The following is a 27,239-nucleotide window of genomic DNA, read 5'->3' on the forward strand; positions in this document are numbered from 1 at the left end:
GCTGCTCCTGACAAACCACAAGGGCTGCAGTTATCTCCCTGGCTGTTGGAAGTTTTTGAACTGGCCTGTTTCATCATTTCCCCCCAGTATTTTTCCAGTAATGTCCTGACTCTTCCTTTTTTCTCTCTTTAGAGGGCAGGTACTTTATTAGCTCTTCTCCCTTCCTTCATTACTTCACCTATGTTCTATGAATTCTCACAGATAATCACTAATGCTGACAGGATTTCAACAACCAAATCTTTAAGAGCCCCACGATGGATTTCCTGAGACTCAGATGATTTGAAAAGATCATTCTTTGCTAAGTCCTCTCCAGCTCTCCCTGGCTTGTGGCTGAGGTTGTACTGCTTTGTTACTGGTATCAATTACACCAACAGCCACATGAGATGTGACTTTTTAGCGATGGCTGTTACAAAAAAGGCACTAATCATTTCAAGATAAAACACAGACCAAATTTATCAATTAAAATAATAGGATGTAGGAAAGCCAAAAGCAAACCTCCTTCCTTGCACACAAAATAAACAACTGCTTATTCGCTCTCTGCTGGTCAAAGCTAGGGAAAAAAGAGCCCAGTGGAAACTGCAGTACCTGGGTCCCACATGGATCTTCTCACTGCAGATCCTCAGAGCCACACATGGAGAGCAAAGACCCATCCTCCTGATGGACCTGCTGCTGGATCTCCAGAACTTAACGCTCCTCGGTGGAATTGAATGTCACCAATGGAAGAGGAAATCAGTCTTCTAAGCTGGATTTGATGGATCCTTATGAAGGAGCAGATGTGATGAGCCCATGTCAGCACCCAAGAGCCTGGTGCTGTGCTCTGGGTGGCATTCAGCACCAGAAGGACCATCTGGTCCCCCATCCCTGTCCAGGCTGTGTGTGCCAACAGTCCTACTCCACTAATGGCAAGGCTCAGCTGAGAGGAAAATCCACATCAGACTTATTTCCCATGTTTGAGCAAAGGCTGCTCAGCTCTCTGTGGGAGCCAGACAGAAGTGGGAGTTTGGAGATGACCTAACCAGGTCATGCCTTTGAGCAGAGGGGTACAAATCCTGGTAGTACAGATGACACCAAGGGAAAGGGACATTTGCCAACACCCACCTCAATCTGCTTGCCCAGCCCCCAGCATCACTCCTCACCCTCTGTCTGGTTCTCCTCTGGGCTGGGTGACAGGTGGGTGGTGGCACACTGATGCCACAGAAACTGGAAGCACAAGTGCTACTGGCTGCTCTGGGGACAATTCAGGCCCCACAGCCTTTGTGCCACCTGTGTCATCTTTAAAAACCTTGAGATGACCAAATGACCAAAGGTGAGCAAATGATTCATTTAGAGGCAGAGGAACCAGCCACATTCAAAGCATCGGACAATTCACAGGCTACACACAGAGCTGCTGCCTGCCTGAGTAGCTGTGGCCGGGGGCTTGAAGACCCATGCTTCAAATGACCCATGTTTAAAATGACCCATATTTATCCCTCAAAAAAAGGCTTCAGTATTTAAAATATTTGTAAATACTTGGATAGTTAGAGCCTCTCCATAAATGTAGAATGGATACATTGAGGAATGAAATAACTCTTGAGGAATAAAACCACACGAGATGCCCAAAAGCAGCCGCCAGCGACCTAAGCTGGAACCCACCCTCCAGCCAGGCCTGATTTTGACATATTACAAATTGCACTGTAAGGCTTTTGCAACCCATGGCCTAAGTACCTGGTGTAAAGTTACAAACAGAACTGTGCTAAAGCAACAGGGAACCAAACCCTTTCCATTCCTGTTATATACCCCACATTTGTTCTTGATCTAAATGCAAAGCAATATAAATGTCTCACTCCCTACTCGTTTTTAATTTGTAGCTGTATGAACCACCTACTGTCGTTCCCACGGATTATGGGATTTGACTGTGGAGCATTTCTATGGATAAGCACAACTTCCAGATTTTCAATGGGGAAAAATTTTAAAGAGAGTGAAAGCAGAGTGATTTTATATATATATATAAAAATAAATATATAAAAATATAGGTATATATATATAAAATACATCTATATATGTATACATACATAAATCTCCCACTCCAGCCCTCCACCTGACCTCCATACTGGGATGAGAGACAAGTCCAGTCCCCAAAGGGTTAAACTTAGTTTCTTTCATTTATCATGCAGCCCAAGATGTTGCAGTAAGGATTCCTACCCCAGGAATTTTTATACATTTAACCGGATTACTGCAGTGCTCTGTGTGAATTTGGGATCAGTTGCCCACTTTGGGTCTGAAACACAACTGGGCTCCTCCTGTCCTGCTCCTGCAGAGCTGAGATGTGTCTTGGAATTACTGACTTTGACACTTCTATTCTGCTCTGCAGCTTTGTTATGTAAAATACCTCTTGGTGTTGCCTGATCCGTTGACTTTTTTGCTAGAGGCTACAGTGTTTCACATTAATATATTACAGGCTAAATAACTGCCCTAGGACTGTTTATGTAAGTGTTGGACCAATATAAAATGAAAGAATAATTTTACAGGAGGAAGGAATTTTTTGCCACTCTGCTCTGCATTATCAACATCTTTACATCCCTGATGGTAAAGTTACTTCCTAAAGGGGGAAGCTGTCACGAAGACCCTTGACAGCAAAAACCTTTCAACACCTTACACAAACCAGCAAATCTCAACAAACTTTCAAGCAAGATCCTCCATTAGAGGACAAATTTCTGAGGATTTCTTCCTGATTTTACTCCAATTTGCCCCAAAAAGTTGATTTTAGTGGCACACCTCCTAGATAAAGATGCTGTTTAAGAGGAGGAAGGCAAGTCCAGGTAAGACCAAGCCCTGTAAGTTTGGGACTGAGAGATTCTCCATGGAGAACATGTCAGCACATGAACAGAGGGAAATCCTCTCCGCAGACTCTCAATTTTGAGCTTGTACGGGGATAATAGAGAAAAAATTCTCACTGCTGGCCCAAACCAGCCCTGCAAGCAGGTAATGCCCACAAGGCACCGAATCAAACCCCTAACCATTAGTAGAAAACTTGGCAGGTCACCACCAAAACTGCTGTAGCTCTGAGGAAGAGTTGGAGCAGGAAGAGACAGAGCTACCAGAGCAAACTGCCCCAGTGGTTTGTACCAGCATGAGATCAGGATCTGGCCCTGATTCAGTCCCGAGAAAGCCATATTAGCATGTAATTAGGAGGCCTTGTGTGGACTTCGAAAGGGGACATAAAACCAAGATCCTGATTACTCATGGTCATAAAAGAGACCATGGAATTTTCTATGAAGCCAGGAGGAGGAGGATGCAGAAGATCTCAACCCAAACTCCAAGTCAGGTTGTTACACCCAGGGCACCGCAGCCCTTCCCAGCACCCCCACGGGATCCCGGAGCTTCAGCATGCAGCAGGGATGTCCCACCTGGCACAGAACCCTGGATGTGCTGCTTGCAAAAGGCTTCAGGATCCATCCACAGGACAAGAGAGCTGTGGAAAACCAGAGCACTGCTCCCCCCGAGCACGCCTGGGTTTCCTCACCCGGCGCGAGAGCAGCTCTCGTTCCGATTAGCTCATTTCATCAATAAAGTCAAACAGCACATTAAAAATTTCTACTTCTATTAATGGTCCAAACGTTGCACTAACCAGCTCCGTCCCGCTCATTAAAAATGCTTTTATAGCAAATGTAAAATTAAAGTCCAGCAGAAGTGGCTCTGCTTCAGTGGTATCTCCAGATGGGTTACGTTGAAAAGAGCCCCATGCCACACACTCCTGAGGGCCCTGTCCTCCCTCTGCCTCCCCCATGGAGAGAAGGTTGGAAAGGATTTTTTCCAATCAGAATTTGTGGATTCATCAAGACGTGACATTGGCCAGCCCCAGCTCTCAGCACCTTCCCCAAGAACCCTGTTCCCATGCAGGATGCTTGAAGACCATCACCCTGGTTTGTGGGACACCATCAAATCTGAACTTGCAGAGGTGACTCGCAAGTGGAATTTGCCAACCTGTGATTGGCATTTTCTTCTTGTTGTAAGATCAACAGAGTGAGGCTACAGCCTCCTTGAACATCCTCTCTGTCTCTGTGCACAACCCTGAGCCACAGACCAGCCCGAGCTCCCAACCTCTGCAGCCACAGGGAGACAAGTGCTGGGTGGTTTGCACATCAACATGGAGCACCTACAACCTCACCAGTAGAGACAGACAGACACAATGTAAAGCAGATAATGGCAAATAAGCTAAAAGCAGTTACCCGACTAAAAAATGGTATTTTTTTTTCTTGTTAGCACAGCACCAAGGTCTCAGAGTTCAAGAGCTGTGGTGTTTAATGACAAGCTCTTGCCTGCTTTGTTTAACAACCAGCAGCTGGTTTGTAATATCAAAACCAACTTTCTTACTGAGAAGTGGCTGAAGAATGCACCCATGAAAAACTGTTCCACAGCTTCCTTTCAAGGTTTCAAATTTGAGCTAGACACCTAGTAAATAGCATTACAGCCTTAAAAAAATAATCCTAAATATAACCATGTCTTTTGGACAGCACTAGCTGGCCTGGGCAGTACTTGCCCAGTCAAGTTGTTCTGGGAGCATTTTGCTGCAGGCTTTTATTTTTCCTCTCTGCTGAGGTCTGCTACATACTGGGATATTAAGACATCATAAGAAAAATTCCAACATGGCAATTAATCATTAAGTGTCATAGTTTTCCATAAGGTGCAAATTTAAGGTTATAAAACTGTCAAAAACCTAACCAGTTACACGGGCGGCTTGTGCCGTTGGCTGGATGTGCTTCTGGAAGCAGCTGCAGACAAATGCCTGAGGAGCTGCAGGCTCCAGCACCTCAGGAGCACTCCCTGCCCCTGTGAGAACCACACAGCTGCCAAGAGGTGGCTGTGGCTTGGTCCTGCCCTGCTTGGCAGCTGGATCTGCCACCCATGGGTCATCCCTCTAAAACCACCCCAGATGGTTGATACTCGTAATGCAAGGTTCGGTAGGTGACCACTGGACACCTCATCCACAGCCTGTGGATCCCACTGGAGATGCCTATGGTGAGCCATGTGCTCCATGGTTCACCTTCTAGGGGAGAGGAAACAAGGTGGGAACATCAGATGGGTAGATTAAGATAATGACAGGATTTGGGAACCCTGAACAGGGGATGTGCTGCCTTGATGTTGATAGATTATATATCCCCTTGAATGAAAGGACCATATTCCTTAGGAATATGGAATACAGGACTAAGGAGAGGCACTTCCACATGGTGATGTTTTGAATTCAATCATGTGCAAAGAAAAGGTCACTAACTCAAGTGGCAAAATTACAGCCCTTTAGCCTTACACAGCAGCAGGGATCAAGAGCCCCGCACTGGGCAACCATGGCAACCTGATCTTTCCCAAAAGGCACATGGGCCTGAGGAACAGCAGGTCTGATAAGAGTGGGCCCAGCCTATGGCTCCCCTGTAATAAATGCTGGATGATTATTGAATCGTCATTAATAAAGTAGAACAGTATTAAAACTAGAAAGTGAAAGCCCTTTTTCCAGAATATCCTTTTCTCTACTAATTAGGACATTCTTCACCGAGAGACGTGTGGGTTCAAAACTCCCTCTGCAAGAAATGATGGGAATTAAACCCTGCTCTCTCAAATCCTGGATCAGTCTGAAGTCACATGGAACTGTTTATATCCCTTGATTGAAGGAATGCTAAAATACTTCTGGCGAAAATACTTCAACTCCCTTTCCACACAGAGTCATTGCAGGCTCCTTTGAAACTCACTTTTTTTCCTACAATATTTAGACACATCCAACAATTGCCAAAGTAAGAGCAAACCCCATTAGAGAAGGAGAACACATAACAAAAAAAATCTGTTCTGATAGCAAACTTTTTGCCTAGTATCCAACCAGGTCTCGATAAAATTTGGATTAAATTGGTATTAAAGCCACAGTATGGGGAAAACAATGTTCTTTGGGATAAATTTAGATGGGCAGGCTGAGTACCTCCAATCTCAGACAGCCCTGGCACAGGGGGATGGGATCTGTGTGACGAATCCCTTTCAGAAGAATTCAGATCCAAGGTTTTGGGTTGACCAACTGTGGAGATATAGCAGCCAGCTGCAAAAGCTGGATGGGGGCTCAGCTCCCCAGATTCACTGACATTTCAACCCCAACAGATTCAAACTCATCTTTTCCTCTTCAAGTTAAAAGGAAAGGACACAACCACATCCGCAGGCGTAAGGAAAATGCAGGGAAAAAGTAAAGGGGATGTCACATCTGATCAGTGTGACACCCTGGTGGAAAACACTGGTGGCTTCTCTGATTTATATCTTTCTGCAGCTACTTTTTTTGCCTCATTAAAATGCGTAATTTCAGTAACTCTAAGCTCTTAGCAACATCTGTAGTAAAATATTTAACTTGGGTTGGCTACTCGGTGTCACTGAAAGCCAAGGCTGGGAGTATTTCAAAATCCAGGATGACCTGGATTTTTCCACCAAACCAACCTCTTGCAGCACGTTTGGAGCTAAGACATGTTGGGGCACAGACCTGAGCCACCGGCCGGGGGCTTCAACAAGCTCCTGAGAAATAGAAAACACTTGTGGCGTGAAAACACACCAAGAAAAAAGAATCCAGTGCCTTATTTGGGGCTGGTTACCATTTGATTTTAATAAAGAAAGCCTGCAAAAGCCTCTGGGATAAAAAATGAAGGATTGAATGTAAAAAATTTAGTAAAAGTGCAAAGTAAAATATAAAAAGAAGAGGAGAAACTTGGAGAAAGAATGGTCCCCATACCAGAGCATGTCCCTTGGTGAAGAGCCTTTGAAGCAGCAGCAACGCACTAGCTGCTCCTCACTGCACTTACCCTGAGCTGCTCCCTCCACTGCCTTAGAAAATAGGTTAAAAACTGTGATAAATGTATCATGTAATTGGCCAGCTCACTGACACATATTGAAAATACAAAATGCCCAACCAGTGGACATAAAGACACTGTTAAATTTTCCAAGGCCAAAAGAAGAAGAAGGAGGAAATATAAACAAACTCAATAATCCCCATGTTGCCCGTGGTAGAGACTTAAGTCAACAGCCAATGAAAAGGGCACTGGGCAAACCCAGATAAGCTTAAGAAGACACAAACCATGTTACAGAACACATTTTCATGCTGCCACCTGCAGCAGTTTCAGCTCATGTTTGGGTACCTTGCTTGTAATTTAGGTTGCAATAGGAACGTGATGAAAAAAGAAGAACTTCCCTCCCAGAAGCTCTTCCTCCTCACAGCAGTTCCTTCTCTGTAGGACCAAACCCTGCCTGAGGATGGCTGGCGGGATGGAGTCAGGGAGGACGTGTGGAAGCCAGGAAGACCAGGACAGAGTTGTTCCAGCCTTGCTGGGATGAGGGGGCAGTTTTTATCTTGGCACGTATTTATTTGCCTGGTGTAAATCGAAATAAACCTCCAACAGAGGAAATGATAGCATCTGTTCAGCACTAAATAAAACATGTAGCTTAGCACTAAATAAAATATTTCAATAAAATGAAAGCCCTGCACTGAGGTTTGCAGAGGAAGACAGAAAAGATAAGATGCTCTGAAGGGATATATGCAAAAGAATAAACTTTGCAATTTAACTACTGGGGAGCTGTCTGCACACATGGCATATCATGGGTTGAAAAGCTGCCTAAGGAGACTGTCTCCTACCAGGAGCTGTGAAGATCTTGACCATAAAGAGGTTAGTGCAGTGGGTATTCCTGGTAGTATCGTAACTACTTTTCCCAGCACAGATTTGGCCAGTGTCAGATGGGATCACATGAAATGTAGATCCCGGAGGATGCTGGAGAGGAAGCAGAAAATGCCACCCACTTTCAAGGTCACAGCTGCAAGGAGATCCCTGCTCATGCTGCTGCACTGATCGCTTACATATGAGACAAACCTTGGAAGAGGAATGAAAATACATGGATATCAGAATATTCTGGGAAAAGCTGTCACCAGAGCAGAGTAATGCTGTGACGAGCCCTTGCATTGACAAGAACCTCATGGCAGCTGCACTGTTATCAAAGAGAGATGCAACCTTGGAAAAAAAAAAAAAAAAAAAAAAAAAAAAGCAGCACTGAGGTTTTCCAGCTCCAAATGATCTCAAGCAGAGGATGGAATACAGCTGCCTGCCCATGAGGAAGCTCCTACGCTCCAAAGTGAGCGAGTGAGTCATTCAGCAAAACCCAAGTGCATGAACATCAGCCATGGGGCTGATTTTAAAAGGTTACTCATTATTCACCAGCAAATTAGATTTGTCAACAGACCGAGAGAGCAAAAGCTCAATGTTTCTTGGTCTGTGATCCCAACAGCCTCATCCAGCAAAGCAGAGCCATGAGCTCCTCTGAGCCCAGTGACAGTGAAGCTGACACTAAGACAGAAGAGGGGGAACAAGACTCATGGAAAAAGAGCCCAGAACTTGCTTGGCACTGGTGGGTGCTGCTGCAGCCATGTTGGAAACTGCAGTGGTGGGAAGGAGCAGGGATCTGAATGTTCCCAGGAAGCACCATGCCAGCTCAGAGGTGGGAAAAGATGCAGGGAGCTGGGAAAAGAAGATGCAGGGAGCCAGGAAATGAGATACAGAGAGCAGCGCGGCACCATGAGTAGGGAGAAGGCACTTGGGGAGTTGGGAGCAAGGCAGCAGTGCTGCTCTCATGTGCTGGAGGCATCTGGCATAGGGACAATCTGGCCCCCACCCCTGGAAGGTCCTGGCCAGGGTAGACCTTCTACATTTACATCCTGGACCATCATGCTGTGGACTTGAGTCCGACACAGTTACGGGTAGTTGCAGCATGGCTTTGTAGCTTAATTTCTTCTGACAGTGAGAAGGAACCCTGAAGGTTTCTGTAAACCAGTGTGTTTACAAGTCAGTGCCAAAGAGAGAGCTGGGTCCAAAGCAGCCTGGGAGCAGCCAGCCCCACCACTGCAAAATGACACCGTGCAGCACGGGACGTGCCACAAGGCATTCATCTCCCAGTGCACAATTTCAGCCTTGAAATCTCTGTGTGACAGATACATAAGCAGCTCAGACATGACTGAGGGAAGCTTAATGAAGCAGCAAATTACAGCTCTGCCCAGGATTTTCCACCCAAAATACCACGTAGGTATTTCCCAGTGCTCACTCATCAGCACTTGTGGTCAGAGTAGCTCCTTTCTGGCGTCTTGTGGTGGCACCACTGCTGCAAATGGTGCTGGTGGCCACAGGTCCCTGGTCCACATCAGGGCCCTGCCACCAGAAAACAGATGAGTGGTGCCAGCCCAACACACCAAGAGGGATTTGCAGGGACCCAGTGAGCTCAAAGGAGCCATTTGGTACCTGCTGGGAGGTGTCTTGTGGGTGAGCCTGGTCCCAAAGACCCTCAGGGTTCCCTGTTCTGACCATGTCCTCAACAAGGAATGGTCATTAGCCTGTATGCTTGTAAGCTTTGTGGGTGCTTATGATCAAACCATGAACATCTGGGACTTCTCTAATGCTTTGCTTTCAGGATCTCCATGTGCTTTCCAAAGTCAGGAGAGGACAGATGGCAAGACAGAGGCAAGAAGCACTGTGACATAGCAGCTATGGAGATAGGACCAGGAGAAGAGCCCTCCCAAGGCACACCCCAGGGGATGTGCCCAGCACTTCTCTGCAGCAACCTCAGCTTCAGGAGACAACGAAGCTGTGGCTTAAGGAACATCAGAACCATTCCTGACCTGATCCATTTCACATGCCCAAAGACAATTCCTTTTCCCAATTTACCAATATTTTAAATAAAAGTACATGTCATTTTGGCAGCCATGGATGGGATGGAAGTTTGCACTCAGTTAGACACTGCACCAGAGGAAAAGCACCACAAAGAGAGAAGCAGCAGAACCCCCACATACATCCCTGAAGCATCCTCTGATCAGGGCATCTCCACAGAGCATGGCCAAGAGCACTGACTGTCCAAGCAGCTGAGGAAAACCACCCAAGGACTCTTATCACAGTCCTGGATGTGTGTGGAGTATTTCATTTGGCAATCTTTGGAGCTCTCATAATCTTTTCCTTCATGATTAATATTAAACAAGTCATACTCTTTGTGGAATTTCCTAACTGTGTCTGTTTATATTTTTCTCTACATCATAGTTAATATTGTAAGATTGCCTCTTTCTTTTTTTCTCTTTTATTTCACATTCATATGGTTTTCCTCATTTTATAAATTAGGTTTCTTGTTTAGTAGTCATGACAACATCTGACTGTGGTGGTTACACCACAGCCTGGGGCTTTATTTCTTTCTCTTCTCCCCTCAAGCTGTCTTAGAAAAAAAAATATCTTTTAAATAAATAGAAGCATAAAATGAAAGGGGCAAGTTTGGTGCTGACTCCTCCTCCTTTCCCTCCAATGACCCACTTCAACAAGACTTCCCAGCATGGTGGGTGAGGACTCATTTGGCTTTAATCCTGCAAAGTCTTATCCACTTAGTTAACTTCAAGGGAAATACTCAGAGCACATCAAGGGAAACACAGATGTAAGTCTTTAAACCTTGAGGCCTGTTGCCTGAAAGGCAGAAAGCAAAAAGCTGGACTTGCACTTTCCTTCTGGGTGCTGATCTTTGCAGAAGAGCTGAAGGGCTGGGGTGCTGGGGTGGAGCACAGAGATGTGTCGCTCCCCAGGGATGGTTGGGGTGACTTCCAGGGGATGCTGCACTTCAACATTACCTTCTGAGCAGGGACCACATGGACCACCATGGGACTGGTCGCTGCAGCTCCTGCACAACCACCCAATGGCTTCTGCATCTCTCCTACTCTGGACTCTTAACAAAACCCAAGGGTTGGAGAGGCAGCAGGACCCACTTGCTTCCACCTTTGTACTCTGCATTTCAATTAGCAGGACTTGGTTATTAAAGCCCTCTCATTTATCAGGGCAACCTGGAGAGCAAGCAAATGACCTTCAAAGCAAAGGGCCATTTTTGTGACCTATGGAATAGCTTTTTTTTTGTGCATGTGTTTAAAATGAATATTCTATTCCAGCCCTCAGGATGCTGTTAACCAGTAGCTTAGAAGAAATTCAGACTTATGACAAAATAAGAGTGTATTTCATATTAGACTTCTCCCACAAGCACAGTAAATGGCAACAGGTTATGGATTTGTGTGTACCCATGGCAAGAGATAACTAAAATTCCACAGTGTGTGTTACATACTGAGCATAAAGCAGGGGCTGCACAGAGGACCAGCCTCACTGAAAGCAACGCTGGGCTGAGAGGAGGCAACGGGGAAGGGAAGGGCCGGGAATTCAACAAAGGCAGATGAACCTTTAATACAGCAGAACCTCTGGGAGCCCTAGGACACTGACTCCAGATGTTCAGAGGTCGATGTAACCTGACTCCAAGAAGGAAGAGGATGTATTTCTTAAAATCCCCTGTTGTGCTTTAATTTACTGCAGTCTTGCAGAGGACGCATGTGGCGACCACAGGTGGAGTTTCAGATTGACCATAAACATCAAGTTCGGGGCAAAAGACTTGAGCTATTTCAGGTTTGGCTGCCAAGATGGTTGAGGTACAGATTTCCATGAAAACATCTCGCTTCCCTTCCCCTGCCTTCCAGTAATCAGCACTGGGGGCCAGAGAAAAACCCACCAGAGACACTGGAGGCACCAACAACCCTTTTTACTGACAGCAACTGGGACCAGAAGCAGGCAGTGACCTGATGGACGCTCTGCAGCTGGCGGCCACTTCATCCCTGGGTGGAGAAGGGGAAGAAGGCGTAAGGAACATAGGATGAATGGTGACATTTTGAAGCTCCATTTCTTATCTATGGTCATATTTCTTCTAAAAACAGCCAGAAAAATGGTCTCTGAACTTCTTTAGGAACCACTGTCTGCCCCTGAACACTTAGTGGGGAGAAAAGAAGAATATTGGCCCCGTAGTGTCTCTGGCACCACCCCATCTGCTGCTGAATCACAGAGATGGAGCCGATTTGGATGCCTTGGGTTTCAGAGTGTCCCCTCCCCCAGACCCTGACCCTTCCACCTTGGCTTTGCTCCCTCTGAGGTTTCTGGCCCACAGTAACACTCAGTGTTGGATTGGGAGAACGGGCAGTTTTGCTGCTGTTGCTACAGAGGGATCTGCATGGGGTTTAGAACTGGTTTGCAAGGGCTGGCTATGGAATAAATGACATTATTGATGCAATAAAAGCATTCCCTTTCCCATTCTCCACTCCTGCCATACTAATTCCCAGCCTCAATCCAAACAAACAATACAGGATGGTTTGTTTTCCCAGACAAATTTTTTTAAACTTATGTTGACTCTGAGTTTTCTATTGTCTCTGTACCCCTGCATCTCTCCCTGGCACCTAGCAGCAGGAGCTGGCAGGTGCTCTAAAGCAGACCATGATGTGGTGGTTGACTGGTACTCCAGGAGCAAGAGGGGCATCTAGGCAGCAACCAGCCATGGCAAGAAGTCCTCCTCTGAAGTACCTGACCCCTTGCTCCTCTGTGCTTGTTTGCTTGTTCACATGAGCAAGACCACATGTCCTACCAACCCTGACTGCCATCCCACACAGGCTGTAATCTGGTCCTGAACATTCCCCAAATGCTCCAAGAATTTACTGTTGGTTTGTTTTGTTTTTTTTTTTTTTTTTTGTCTTCTTTTCTGCTAGACTTTCTCTTGCCTACATGATTTGTGCATCTCAGACCTGTGGTAGGCCAGGTTGGATGGGGCTTGGAGCAACCTGGTCTGGTGGGAGGTGTCCCTGCCCATGCAGGGAGTTGGAACTGGATCATCTTTTAGGTTCCTTCCAGCTCAAATAAGTCTGGGATTCTGTGTTTCTTCTACCACCAGCATGAGTTCAGGAATATGTTTCAAAGAAGGGAACCAGCTTTTTGAGCTTTTAAAGGGTTCAGATCCCTGGATCTTTATTAGCTGAATGAATCAGCTGCATGGCTACCAGAGGGCCTCTGAGATTTTCCCTTTCATCTCACCTCTCATCAGCACGAGTCACAAGAAGTGCCGATGTGATGAGCAAGGAACACTTTTCTGCACTTGCTTTCTCAGCCTGTGCAGAACTGGCACTGAGCTGGGGCTTCTTGGCGCTTACAAGTTTTTCTAGTTAAAGTAGGGTGTAAATTTAAAGTGCCACATCTCTTCCTGAGTAGCTCCACATGTGGACACCAAGCCCAGACCAAACCTACCTTGTTCCTGTTCAGCTGAACCCATCTTCAAAGGGGGGCTGCATATGTGTGAAATGAGCAGTTAATCAACAACACCTCCCGTGGACAGACAAACCATCATTTTGCTGCTGGCAGAGATGAAACTGAACTTCAGAAGCCCCTTGGAGGAAAGCAAGAGGTGAGACCTTGTGCTGCAAACACCAGCCTGGAACAAGGTGCTTTGGGGCTTGAGGCTCAGCTGAGCTCAGCCACCAACTCGATGAATAGCAGCAAGAACAATCCAAAACCCACTGCAAAATGCCAACATTCCCCCAAGGAAAGGAAAGTGAGACTTGGGGTTTGCAAACAGTTCTGCAGGCAAGGATCACCACTGACCACCCTGCAGTGTCTCCATCCCAGGGGTGGGTGGGTGCACACCCTGGGGAGAGCTGGGCACCACAGCCTGCATCCAAGCACAACATCCCTCATGGCAGCAAACAAACCCCAGCTGCTCCAAGAGGATCTTGCACTAAGCAGTGATTTCTCTGAGTCACTGGCTCTGAGAAACTCCAGTTTTCATAGGAAGATGAAAGTAACGAGTGACACAGGTTTCCTGCAAGTTCTGGCTGTTGCATCACCAAAGGGATAATGTCTTTGGTGGTGCCTGGGGAACTGCATAATACAGCTGTGTAAACTGCGTGTGGGCTAAAGTATCTCAAGGCTGCATACTCATCCCAACACTTCCAAATCAAAATAAAACCTCTCTGGAGGCAGCATCATTACACAGAAACATTAAACCAAGCAACTTGGCCCAGAATAAGCAAATGAGTTCTTTTCATCAAAGCAGGACACTACAAAATCCATCTTCACCTCTATCCCTAAGCAGCCCGAGTTCCAAGGCTTTGTTTTTACTCTGAAATGACATAGGGTCCTAAAATGGACCCCTAGTATGGCTTTAGTAAAAGCTATCCAATCTTTGAGCAAGGGATACTGGTAGAACTTGCACCTCTGATCTGTTGGGGAGTTTTAGGGACACACATTCAGCTGACACAAGGTGTGCTTAAATCCAACTATCCACATGCATAGAAGGTGCACTAACTTACCTTTGCAGAAAATCACTTTTTGAAATGTACAAATGAATAAAAAAGACCCTGAGTTGCCCACCTGGGAGGAGAGCAGGTACCATCTGGGCAGGCTCAGTGAACTCTGTGTTTCTGTCCCTGCAGGTGCAGCCACTTAGGAAGAGCCTGGCTGCTCCTGCTGCTGAGGATGATGCCTGGAGCCACATCTCTGCAGGGAAATTTGGACACGGCTAAAGGCAGAGTCAACAGAGACAGATTTTCCATGCACAGACAGGACAACTTGTTCAGAGGAGCTCTGACCCACTGGGCTCCCTGGCTTTGCTAACCTGAACCTGGAAACCCAAGGTAAGAGCATAATTTAAGCTGCTGCGACAGCCAGGGATAGCAGAGGAAAGACTGCAGAGCAGCACTGGTAGAAGCCCAGGTTTCAGCCAGGAGAGCTCGCTGCAGCCATGAACTGCAGCCAAATCCTCCCCTCACCCTCAAGAACACAGCACCAAAGGCAACAGCCCACTCCTAGCCCCTTCCACTCCTCCAGTGGGCACGTTCTGTCTTCACACGTCTATATCTGACATTAAACAATTCTCTTCATAAAGTATAAACTCCCTTGAAAAAAACAAAAGTTCCTAATCTGCCATCTGTTTCCAGTTAGACTCTTCTGATTTCTTTTTTTTTTTTAAATGGAATATAAAACATTATTTAAAGGTCCCGAAATCTAGATGATGGGAGGAGAAAAAAGCAGAATCCAAATACCACCCCCACCCTGATGAAAAGCAAAGACCTGGTGAGAGCCACGGGCTGGGAAGATGTGATGTGACCAGATCGGATCAGGAACACAGTGCAGAAAACGGGATTAAACTTGGAGGAACCTTACCCATCACTTCAAGTCACTACACTGAAACTGGATGAACCTACAGCCTGAAGACATTTGACACGTATTAGTGGGCGAGTCCTTTGGCTTGGGCAACGTTAATGGATCCTAATGGTTTTCATTCGCTTTAGTAGCTACACCTAAATGTAAACAAATCATCATAATCACTGGGAATATGGTAAGGGTACATGTTCCAGAACATGTCACTGACTTGAGTAACATCTCTGGTTTACAGCTGGTCTGGCTCTTATGAGACATAATGTTTTATACATACACTTACCCATAGATGCAATCACATGTGCAACACATACTTTATCTCCCATCTTTTTTTTGGACCCAAATGCTGCAGCAGAGCAGTGAGCGGATCACATCTGGAAAGTGCAGATGTTTTGAAGCTAGTGCAGCCTTGCCAGCTCACATGGTTTCACTGACAGCATTAGCATCATTGATTTTTCTCTCCTAGCCCAAGCACCTGGTGGTTCTGCTAGAGGATTGCGGACAAAAAGGTTCTGGATTGTGGAGAAATCTTGAAAATCCAATGCAAAATTAAAACAGGAAGTAGAAAAAGAACAACAAACCAACCCTGCCCCAGAGCCCTAGGAGCTGAAGTACTCCACAGCCTCTTCCCTTGGCAAAGGCAGGACCACATGTGGTGGATGTCAGCCATGTCATTTAATACGGCTCTGGAAGGTGTTCATGTAGTGTGAAGAGGAGAATGGTGTAAAGCCTACACAGACCACTGCAGAAAATGAGACCTGAGAGCACCCTGGAAGGCTGTAACCCTGAGAAAGGCCAAGGGCAGCCAGAATGGCTTGTGTTTTCAGTACATTTCAGCAAATTCTGCAGTTTGGGGATCTAACTTCTGAACTTTGAATGCAGGGCTCAGCAATACACCCAAGGACACGGGGCCACCAGAGCCTACCTGGTCTCTGGGTCTTCCTGGCTTGGCCATGGTGGTTACCGTGGCACAGAGATGATACCAATGGCACCAAACCAGGCCACCACCACTGGGACAGCCTGACACACGTGGCACCTTCCACCACAAACCTGAAACTCAGCTGGAACCCATCCCTCTGGCACAGCCACATGCTCCCTCCCCTCCTGGCCACCAAATCTTTTTGCCATATGAGCAAATATACGCTGCTCTGAAACAAACCAGTGCTCTTGGATGGCCAAGCTCTTCCTGGCCCCAGAACCAAGAGCCCCAGTCAACAGTGAAAATTAATACAGACCTTCCTGCTGCGTTTTTACAGCCGTGGCAGCACTCTGCATCCTCGGGGCCTCCCGTGCAAATCTGATTTCATAGCTGGGCGTAAAACCTCACTCTCAGGTTTAATAAGGAAAACCACTATCAGTAGCAAAGGTGAGATGACAGGCATCCTGCCTAGGACATCTTAACAAGATGCCTCCAAGACACACTAAAACCTCCTCTGTGGAAAAAACAACAACCAGCAAATCTGACAACCAAACACGGAGGCACCAAAAAACCAAAGGCTGACAGTGCACCAAATAACCACATTTTCTTTCCAATTTAGAAAAAAAAAAACAGAACAAACCCAAGATCCCAAGGCTGTGGGATCCCTCCAAAGCTCCTCTCCATGTGCCAGCAGGATGACTGATGGTAAATCACACCAGCTCCAGGGCTCCATCTCCGAGTGCTGCCAGGCGGCCCCGCCCGTTGGAGTCACTGACGGTCCCCCTTCCAATTAATCAAGTTCCCATACTGATTAACAGCATGATTCATGTCTCTCGTTAGGCGCATTCTGTAACAAACAAGGCTGTATTTCAAGGCCGCTGGCTTAATGGTTAAAATAAATACCTTCCAAATTTCTATTTTCAAGTAGCTGAACCTTTTCCACCTTTACAACTAATTCAGACTTCCTTCAAATTATTTTGCTAAGTAATATAACAATTTGTTTTTCATTAGAGCTTGTCAAAGCCGGACTTTGGTTTATTTTGAGAGAAACCAGCACTCTCCAGAAACTGTTTAGTACAATTTGAATGACGCCCAAAGGGGTTATTGCAGCCACAATCAAAATAGAGTTTACAGCACTGGCTAGGGGTGACACTTTATTTAATGATTAAAAAAAAAAAAAAAGAAAAAGAGAAGAGAAAAAAACCCCAGCCCCCTGAATCAGAAGCTAATTAAATGCACTCCTATGGCTAACAGTAAGTGTTTCTAAGTCACTCCGACTACTGCAGAATGCAAGAACTTAACTTGTTGCTAACTAATACCAGACACCATTATACGAGCACTGTTATTTACTGATTTGGGGTGGTATGTGCTGGTATTCTCGTGTCTGGCACAGCAGCCTTGCCTCACAACTGATATTATCAAGCTGGATGTGAAATCAAATATAGCAGTGATTAAATAGTTTGGGTTCTGCCTGCTTAAATTGGAATTTTTTTTTTTGGGGGGGTGGGTGGGGTAGAGCTCAGTATTTAATTTAAGGTGGCTTAAATGCAACAGAAAATCTCCCCTGTAACTCCTTTGATTTCACATTCCTGTTGTTTTGCTTCAAGAAAAGCTGGAGCTGGAGCTGTGCCAGGGCTGAGCACCGAGGAGGAGTGAGGGGCATGAGGACCCCGGGCACCCCTTGCCCGTGGGACCAGGACAGGCGTGGAGGGCTGGCCCCAGGGGCTGGGAGGCTGCACCCACCATGATTAATCTCCATAATCCCAATCCAGCCCTTCAAGGTACCCAAACAATCTTCTAAATGCTCTCCCTGCATCCTCCATCTTGGGTCCAAGCAGATTTTTAAATAATTGATCTGGAAAACTATTTTTCATCAGAACATTCCTCCCTGAGCAGCAAACTCATGTCCTGCTGTTAATTTTCCTGGGATGTTCTCCAATTTTTGTTTGTTTGTTTTGTTGGGTGTTTTGGGGTTTTTTATTATTATTTTTTTCTCCAAACCACATAAAAATAAAATTAATTTGGACTTTTGTGAAGGCTGAAATCCCTCTGGGGGAACCCTGCTCCCTGCACCCAACTTCACCAGGCATGTGCCAGTTGAATCCCCTGGGGATACCACCTGGAGGGGTGTCATCTGCAGACTCCTTTAGGGTCTTAACTCCAGGGAACTCACAGTGCCAAGCTCCATGTGAGCCGTGCTGAAGGGATGCCCAGATTTTCCAGCTGCTGCATCCCAGCAGCCCTGGGGCAGCTCCCACAGGGAACAGGGCAGGAGCTTCATCCTCTTGCACAGCGTGTTCATAAGGTACTGACACTGCTCTGCACCAACAAAGCAAAACAACCACTCGAGTAGTGCAAACATCCTATAGGGGCACAATTAAAGCACAGCTGAAGGGCCTGATTCCTCTGCCACAAGCCTGGGACTTGTGTAACCCCGATAATCCTCTTGGAGACGCATCTGATTTACACCAGTCTAAGAAAAAGAACAAAAACCGAGCTCGAATCTGACAAGTGAAAACAAACACTGGATTCAGACCCTTTCTGCAGAGAAGGGGGGAGCTGTTTAATTTTTGTGTTCCCTCTCTCTGGGCTGCTGCTGTGACCTCTGCTACCTCTTAAGTCAGCAACACAATGTGTTGCAGCTGTGGCACCGCAACAGCAGGATTTAATTTGCATGTGTGTGGCTGGAAGGTTCATCAGCTCATCCCTCCAATGGCTTGTGGCATGGCACAGGCAGCAGTGGTGGCAGCCTGGGGGGCTTGGTCCTTCCCCTCCCAAAAGAGAGGGAGGGGAAACCCCCACTTCACTCCCCGTGCACAGCTTTGGTGATGAGATGGGAAAGGAATCAAATTAGAGGAAGTGTCCATTTCCATCAAAGCTTTTAGGGGGTTGGGCTTTGTCCAAGCCAAGGGAAAAAAGGGCAGAAAATATCTATTTTATTCAACAACAGTTTTCTGCTTAAAAAAAAACACAAACCAAAACAATCAGAAGAGGATAATCACAGAATCATGGAATCGTTTGGGTTGGAAAAGCCCTTTAAGATCATCAAACCCAACCCAACCCCAGCACTGCCAGGGCCACCACCAAACCATGTCCCTCAGCACCACATCTACAAGGTTTTAAAATCCCTTCAGGGATGCTGACTCCACCACTGCCTGGGCAGCCTGTGCCAGGGCCTGAGAACCCTCTGGGGAAGAAATTGTTCCTAATAGCTAATCTAAACCTCCCCTGGCACAACTTGAGGCCATTCCTTCCTGTTCTATTATTTGTTACTTGGGAGAAGAGACCAATTTCATCTCAAAACAACCTCCTAAAGGTTTGCTGCCCACTTCCCTGCATGTTCCCAGCTCCCAGGAGCTGCATGTCTCTATCCAGCTGGGCAAAGTTGCTCAGAACTTGTTTTCTGAGATAAAAGTGCCACAGTCCCCCATGCCAGGGTCCCCCACAGTGAGTTCAACCCTGACTCCCCAGCAGCTCATGAAGCCACTGTGTTCCTGCACGGCTCCTTGGCTGAACCCCAAGAACCACCTTGGGAGCTTTGTCAGTGCTCTGAGCTCAAGGGGTTTTGGCTGTGGAGGTTTTATCTTGGCCTTCCACAAGGTTGGAATTCAGCTTCAGTCTAGGCATTGCCATCCCTCTGCTCTACATACAGCTCCTGCTGCAAAACCTCCTGGGACAGCCCCCACATCAGCCCACCACCAAACCTCCACAGGGGGAGGACGTGTGGCAGTGAGGAACTGGCAACCCCAAGGCTTTGCCTCTGGCTCCTTTGGGAAACTTCTGTCCTGACGTGTGACACTGGGGGCTGAGCTCATCCTGGCACGAAGGGCCCCTGCCTTTCCACCAGGGTGAGCCTTACTCTTTCCATTTACTATTTATTCATTTATGGATTTTACCTTTATGATACTGAAGCTCCTTCCCATCTGGCCCAGCCAAAACCAGCCCCTCTGGGCTGTAAGAAACCTCAGCCCCCTCCTGCCCAGCCCCTAAGCCAGCACTACCTGCCAGCTCGCAGGGGCAAGGTGGCTTTTTCCTGGCTTTTTTGGCTTTCCTCTCGCTTCCCGTCATCAACTCTTTTACCAAGCAGTGTAATTTTACTGCTTGGCTTAAGGAGCCAAGAAACACGTTCAGTGGTGTAAGCTGTGCATTGGACATGAAAAACATGCAGCTTCAGGGTTTTAGGAGCCAGCTGCAGAGAAAAACCCGCAGAGCAGCGGGGCCGGGGGTTGCACCCTCTCGAGTTTCACACTGGGATGCTGGTACTTGGACCTCTCTGGCTATGGGTGGTTGAGCACAGGGACAGACCTCTGGGTGCATGATGGTGACCACATGTGAAGGGATGCAGGCGTCAGAGGGGAGACGACGCGGTGCTTTTTGGGTGGTGTGGTGGGAAGGGGTCCTGCAGGGGAAAGGACTTGCCTTGCCCAAGCAGCACTTACATCCTCCCTCCCCTTAAAACCACAGGCTCCTAAGGGCATGGACAGGTTTTGCCAAGAAAGGTTGCAGATGAACCTTGAGGTCCCTTCCAACCCGATATTCCACTATTGATGCTTGTACAGAAACAGGAAAAACAGAGGCCAGACCTCACCTGTGGTCCCCTAGACCCTCCAAGATCTCTTCTTCCACTTCCAGATACTAACAGACACATTTCAAACCTAATTTCTCCTGAACTTTGGGGTCAGATCTACATGCATATTTTTGAGGCTCAGACCCTAACACTACTACAAAATCATCCAATTGGCACCATCAGACTCAAAATGACAAAACATTGGCCACTGCCACCATGTGCAGCTGGATTTCCACCCTATTAAGTGAACACGACATTCAGTAGCCACCATCAAGAGACATTCAGTGAAAACCCCCTCCTTAGGAATTAGAAAAGGTGTCCAAAATCCCAGGAAGTATAAACCTAATGAGGGGACCCAAATGTGCCTGCTCCAGACATGAGCACCTTGCTGCAAAATGCAACCATACTCCCCCAAAAGAACAATAATCAATGCGAGCAAACAGCTTTGAATATTTAGCAAACTCTCAAAAACTCTTAAGACTCTCAGTTACATATGAGCAAACTCCACCTCAGGCTTTTTTGGAGGTTTCTGTGGCTCAGACTGGCCATTTCTCACCAGCCTGATTTTACAGGGCTGGAGCACAAAGCTGAGCATGGAAGGAGCTGAGTTACAAGTCTCTCCTCCAGCTTTCCTCCTGGCAGAGACAATTTGCAGCAGTGTTGCTCAGCACGTCGAGTCTGGCACCTGCTTACAATAAATCCTTAATGATGCTGAAAAGTTAAATGTCCATTTAGTTTAATTTCTGGCTTAGATTTGCATTTCTACATACAATAAATGCTAGAAAGAGAGGTTTTTTGAAACAATGCTGCGTATTTACCTTGGAGATCCTCAATAATTGGCTGCCCTTTATCTAAGATCTCTAAATGCAAAAGGATGCTCTCAGCACAGACAGTCTAAGGGGAGGCTTTGCCACCATCACCTGCTAATGCTTTCAGGCTGGCTGAGATCTTCTGAGCAGGCTCCCCTGCAGGTGGGATGGTCAATGCACTACTTTGAATCTCAGAAAACCAAGGGGTTTGAATCCCAGCAGGCAGTACAGGAAAAAACAAAGGCCTCATGGGGTGATGTCAACCTGTGCAGACAGGAGTCTGAGAGTCACAGAATCCCAGACTGGTTTGGGTTGGAAGGTCCCTGAAGATCATCTAGTCCCTGTCATGGGTAGTGACACCTCCCACTAGACCAGGTTGCTCTGAGACTCATCCCAGCCTCTCCTAAAATACTACCAGGGATGAGGCAGCTTTGCTGACCTGTTCCAATGTCTCAGCATCCTCGCAGCAAACACCTTCCTCAGGCTCAGCGTTTCACACAGCAGGTGGCCACACTGTGGGGACAATCCCAGCCCTGAGCCCCTGGCTGGGACTATGAGCAGCTGCCCTGGTGGCTGGGGAGCATTTCTGCAGCCTGCCTGGGAGGGAAGTAGCCAATGGGGCCTGCCATAAAATCTTGGGATGACATTTTCTCCCCACTCACCTTTCATCCAGGCAAACGTGCTCTGGGTGCTGCAATCTGATGGAGAATCTCTCTGTGTGCAGATGTCCTGCAAGAAGTCCACCCACAGCTGCAAACTACAAAACCCTCTCCAATCTAGTGGTTGGCAACAAAGAATGACTTTTCTAAGGGGAACTGGCCAGCATTCAACCCACCCATTAATTTTTTTAAAATGTATTTTTTTTTTAAGCAAAGACTATTTATATTGAGAGACTTGCAATAAGTTAGACTCTTCAAAAAGCCATCAAAGGGGAGATTTCTAGGAGCTCAAGCTATGGGGACTCATATTGGAGCAGACAGACCCCAAACCCAGATCAGAGCAACATCAATGCACATGAAGCACCAACACTGTGGGGCATCCTGGCTCCCCCCTGCGGGTCCTGTGAGGACACGGGTGGGTGGGCAAGCACCAAAGTGGACAGTGCACAGATCTGCCTACATAGTGAGTGTTTCAGTTGTCGTCACCCAAACATCCCACGCAGTAGGTGGCCCAGGTACTCCAGTCCAGCATGCTGGGACCAGCACAGTGTGCCTACAGCACAACCAGCACAACCTCATGGGAATTTGGTGGGGAACAGACATCCATACTCCTGGCATGCTCCTTGTTCTGCTGAGCCAGCAGGCTGCCGAGCCTCTCCTCTCTGATGCTTCCAAACTCACTAAGCTTTTTTCCTTACAAACATGAACTGGGCAAGAAGACTAAGTTCACACTTGAAAAAGGAAAAAAAGAGAGACTTTTTTCTTTAAAGCACAACTTTTTTTGGGTTCCCGACAAAGCAATATTCTCCTGGCCAAATGGAATCTGGAAAAATACACTTACTCAACCTAGCCACCATGACTCCAATAACAATTATAAAATGTCCAATAAAACTTGCATGTAATGTCAATTCAAATCTTGAAAAGCAGAATTAAGTGGTATATCAACATTAAACTTTATTGCTTCCTTTGCAGAGCAGAAGTATTGTCAATAAAAGTCATTCTGAATGAAGAAAAGGGCAGTAAATATTAAATAAACAGGTTTTTGTTGAAATGCTATAAATGCACCAGAGCTGCATTTTACACTAGGACCCTTTTTTCCTTTGCAGACTCCCCTCATGATAGAAATAAGTCAGTAATTGCAAACTATCAATAAAGCACCAATTAAAGGGTGGTTAAGATGCATGCATTTACAATATGTCATTATGAGCCTTTATTGTGTGTACTTGGCTTTTTCAGATCCCACTGGCTCTGGCTGAGGTCCCCAGCACACCAAGAGTCGTGCTGCTCACTTGGGGCCCTTGGAGGAACCATGAGGGTGCTGGGGGTGAGCACCAGCCACAGAGCCACGGCCAGGGGCTCAGGGAGCATCCCCTGTCTGCCCCATCTCAGTCCCCACTTGAAAGCAGGGCAAGGATGGAGAAACCCTGGACCGAGAAGGGAACGGATGAGAGAGGAGCGTTTGGTCAGGCTGTTTGGTCATAGAAGTTTCTTCTGGCAGAGATGTGAAGACAAAGCATCACCATCTCAGCCCACTGAGCTATTGCTTTTCTGCCAGCACAGAGGTGAGCAGAGCTGCACAGGTCTGCCCTGAGGCACAGCAGCCATGCCAAAGCCTGGAATTTGGCAACAGGCTTTGCTTTCTGATGAGTCACTCACCACGGTGCGTTCTGCTCCCTTCTGGGTCTACTTGCCTTAGAAAGAGCCATCACCATCCTCCCTATGCTTCCTTGCATGCAAAAGCATTTCTACTCATGATTCCTGCTTGCTGGTCCCATCCCTACATTGTCTCAACACCCACCTGCTCCTGCAATGAGCAGCCAGCAGAGATGGGATGTTCTGCTTTGGCCATGAGACAAAAGAGTCGGGCTGAACATAATCCTCCGAGTGACACTGAAAACCTCAGGTGCGATGCCCGTTGCCAACATGACTGACACCTCATGGAGCAATGACCCAGCACCTCCTTGGGTCAGACCTCTTCTCCAGATGCCTGGGTATGCCCAACTCAGCAAAACCAAACGTCACACCAAAAGGCACTGAGTGAGCAGGGGCACAGCTGCGTGCACCCAAGCACAGCGGGAAGCCGTTCGGAAGCAGGAGACGGAGCGAGCATCCCTGCAAGGGCACGAGTCCTGCGGCTTTTATGTTGTCTCTATAAAATCTGATCAGCATTTTTGTGGCTTACCAATAGAGTTTATAAGCTGTTCTCCAGCCTAAGCATCAGATGTATTTACAGGAAGCAGTAACAGCTACTGAGGATGAATGTCATGATGCTGAGATGATACTGAACAAAGGCTGCAGCCAGCAAGGGCTGAAAGCTGCGCTTCTGTGAGCCAGAGTGGCTGGGGCTTAATGAGCTCTTTGAATTATGCCAAGGCAGAGATGGGAGAAATCACATGTGGTCTGGGAAAGTATATGGGCAGGACCTTCTTTCCTCTGACTTTTGCCCAGATTTATTTATTTCATGTACAAAAAAACCCCAACAAAATCAACTGGAGTGTGAATGTCACTAATTTTTGAATAAATTCTTTTCACTGTGAGCCTAGGCTCAGTAAAGCTGGTGGTTGTAAAAAGCAGCTCAAACCTTTTCAGAGATAAAGAAAAGCCCTTGAATGTCAAATATGTATTAAAAAAATCCTCCAAAGTGTGAAGTATACCTATAAAAATTAACTTCTGGAGAAACTGCAAGTGTTCATCCCAGCCATGGGCAACCACAGGATCAGACCCTTTGCCCCAGCCCTGGACTGAGGTCTCTCTGCCACCCTTACAAACAGAAACCAAGCCAGCAGCAAGGGACACAAACTCCAGCAACACCCTAAGCACAGCCAGGCCAGCACAAACCACCAGAGAGCCAACACTGAATAGTGTGAATCATCCTGATTCACTTGAGCCTGAACTCCTGACCTGCTGATTGAGTCACTTCCTCTGGATGCTGCTCCTGCTTGGAGAAGATGGGCTCCAGCAAGCCCATCCACCCCAGCAATGCTCATGGCATGTGTGTCCATGTCCTTGCTGCTGGTTATGAAGCTCATGTAAGGAATGTGCATCCCCATCCTGGCCATCCAGACCCCAGCTCACCCAACAGCACCCAATCACCGGCAGCGGGAGAGGTTCTACACCCCTTGGAACACACCCCCTGCCCCATCCTGGGTGAAGATGTGACCCTTGAAAAGCAAACCCAGGAGCATCTCACCTGGAAGAGGATCTGCAAAAGGCCATGGACGATGCACATCTGCCGTCCCAGGAAGAGGAAGAATGGCACCACCAGCTCGATGAAGTGGTTGACCAGGGTCTCAAACTGGTGGAACCACCAGGGCGAGCGATGCATGAAGTAGGCGATGGGGTTGGGCACTGGCTGTGTCTGAAAGATGGGAGAAAAAAAGAATCAGTCCTTCCAAGGCTCACCATCAGGGGAAGCTGCAGAGCTCTTGGCCTTTTTCCTTATTTCTTTCCCCAAGCTTGTTCACAGGAGAACAGTCCTTTGCCTCTGAGCACTCCCTTCTTTTCAGAGAAAATGACTTCATGCCATTTTTTTCATGGAAACCCAAAGAATTTTTAAATTGATACATCTTCTAAAAAACAAGAGTTTTAATTTTCTCTTTTTCCATCCTAACCCATATGCACTAATCTGCAATTAAAACCACTATTATTTGATACCAAAATGTTACACGTAGCTCAACACCAACAGATGTTAAGTTGCTCTGTGTGAGTGTTGAGGAGCATCAGAACAACTAAGCAGATACAGAAACAAAGATTTTCTCAGGGTCACACAGTAGGTCAAACAGAGCCAGGAATGGAAACCAGATTTCAAAACCTAGGAGATATTCCTTCAAAATATTTAAACTTGAAATAAATACAGAGGTAGAGTTGCTTTCCAAAATTGTAATTTGGGAGGGGAAAGTCTAATTCCTCTAAACATGCTATATTGGTTTAAGGTATTTACACACTGGCCTTGTGACAATATTATTCTTCTACCAGCCTGAATTTTTTTGACACTGGGAGATCTTCCATCCAGTACAACAAAGCTACACATTTTTACAAAGGAGACAAAACCAGATCCTGATATGTTCATAGCTGCCACCCTTCAAAATGCTGCAGGTTTAGCCAAGATAAAGAAGTTAACAATTTACCTTAGCATACCTGACCAGCTGAAATTCATCAGTATTGTTTTAAATCCACAACAAAAAAAAAGAGGATGAAGAGACAAATTCTAATCGAAGGAGACGCAACACATCTTTAAATTATTTGTAGTTAAATAAAAAATACAAACAAAACAGGGAAAATACTGTACTATGCATGGCAACTGAGCACACTTCCCCTGCCAAATCCCACAACCATTGTAATTCCTTATTAGCAAAGCTGGGATTAATAAAGTTGTTGCTTTATACGGGTCTGAGGCTGCTGTAACCCCTGAGGACAGGAGACCGCATCCTTCCTTCCTCGGACACCGGTGCCGGATGGAGCAGTGTTGGGGTCAAGGAGCTCAGCCAAGGCCACTCCAGCACAGGAGCAGGAGGTCAGGGCTCCCCATGCCCCAGGTGCCACCAAGGGTCCTTCCCCTCCACATGGGACCTGTTTTGAGTTAATCTGCCCGTTAGACTGCTCTTGAGCATTCCCAGAACGTCAGGGAGGCTCACAAAGAGAATTTTTACCTTGATCCCAAACTGCTGAGAAATGCTTTTATCCTTCCAAAAAAGGCAGGTTGTTTTCTTGGCTTCTGCTATTTCTTTTTTTTATTTTTACTTTGTATGTGCATGAACCAAAACTGACCTAGAAGTGGTATTGGCCCTAAGGGTTGTAACATGGAGGCGAGGCTGGATCTGCTCCCTGGGATGTAGGCAGCACATAAGGCTGAGGACCATGGAAAACAGGCAGGATTTCACAGGTAATCACATACCTGTAACTAAATCTCACAACGTGATGGTGCTGAGCAATTTTACACTTGACTGTGGCTTTGAAGGACTGGGCAGACACTTTTAATTTCAGAGCAAAAACCATCCTTCACTACCCAACCTGCCATCAGTTCCCCATCACAGCCTCACCCTGATGCCTTCATCAAGGCCAATCCCAGCCAGCAAATCCTTCTTGCTGCTTGGAGCTGGGGCTCAAGATATTGTCCCTCTAATACACTGCACTTTAGGGCAGAAGGAGAAAATTCTTCTACTCCAACTGCAGGGGGACAAGAAGTAGAAGGAAGTTCTCAATTTAGGGTTGCGTGGGAATGGCCCAGGCTGGTAAACTGGGTCTGCCACAGTTCAGGCTTTATTGCAGCAG

The 27,239-nt window shown here is 46.7% G+C and overlaps 1 protein-coding gene across 1 annotated transcript in view; it reads right to left on the reverse strand.

Moving 5' to 3' along the window:
* The window catches only part of LMF1 (lipase maturation factor 1), a 180,337-nt gene that overhangs the window by 31,638 nt on the left and 121,460 nt on the right, over nucleotides 1-27,239 (reverse strand). Inside the window, exon 6 of the mRNA XM_051632446.1 lies at nucleotides 25,159-25,326. Coding sequence (XP_051488406.1) covers nucleotides 25,159-25,326 — 168 coding nt within the window. The remainder of the gene's footprint in view (nucleotides 1-25,158; nucleotides 25,327-27,239) is intronic.

Source organism: Apus apus, chromosome 14 (assembly GCF_020740795.1).
Source record: "Apus apus isolate bApuApu2 chromosome 14, bApuApu2.pri.cur, whole genome shotgun sequence".
Lineage (NCBI taxonomy): Eukaryota > Metazoa > Chordata > Aves > Apodiformes > Apodidae > Apus > Apus apus.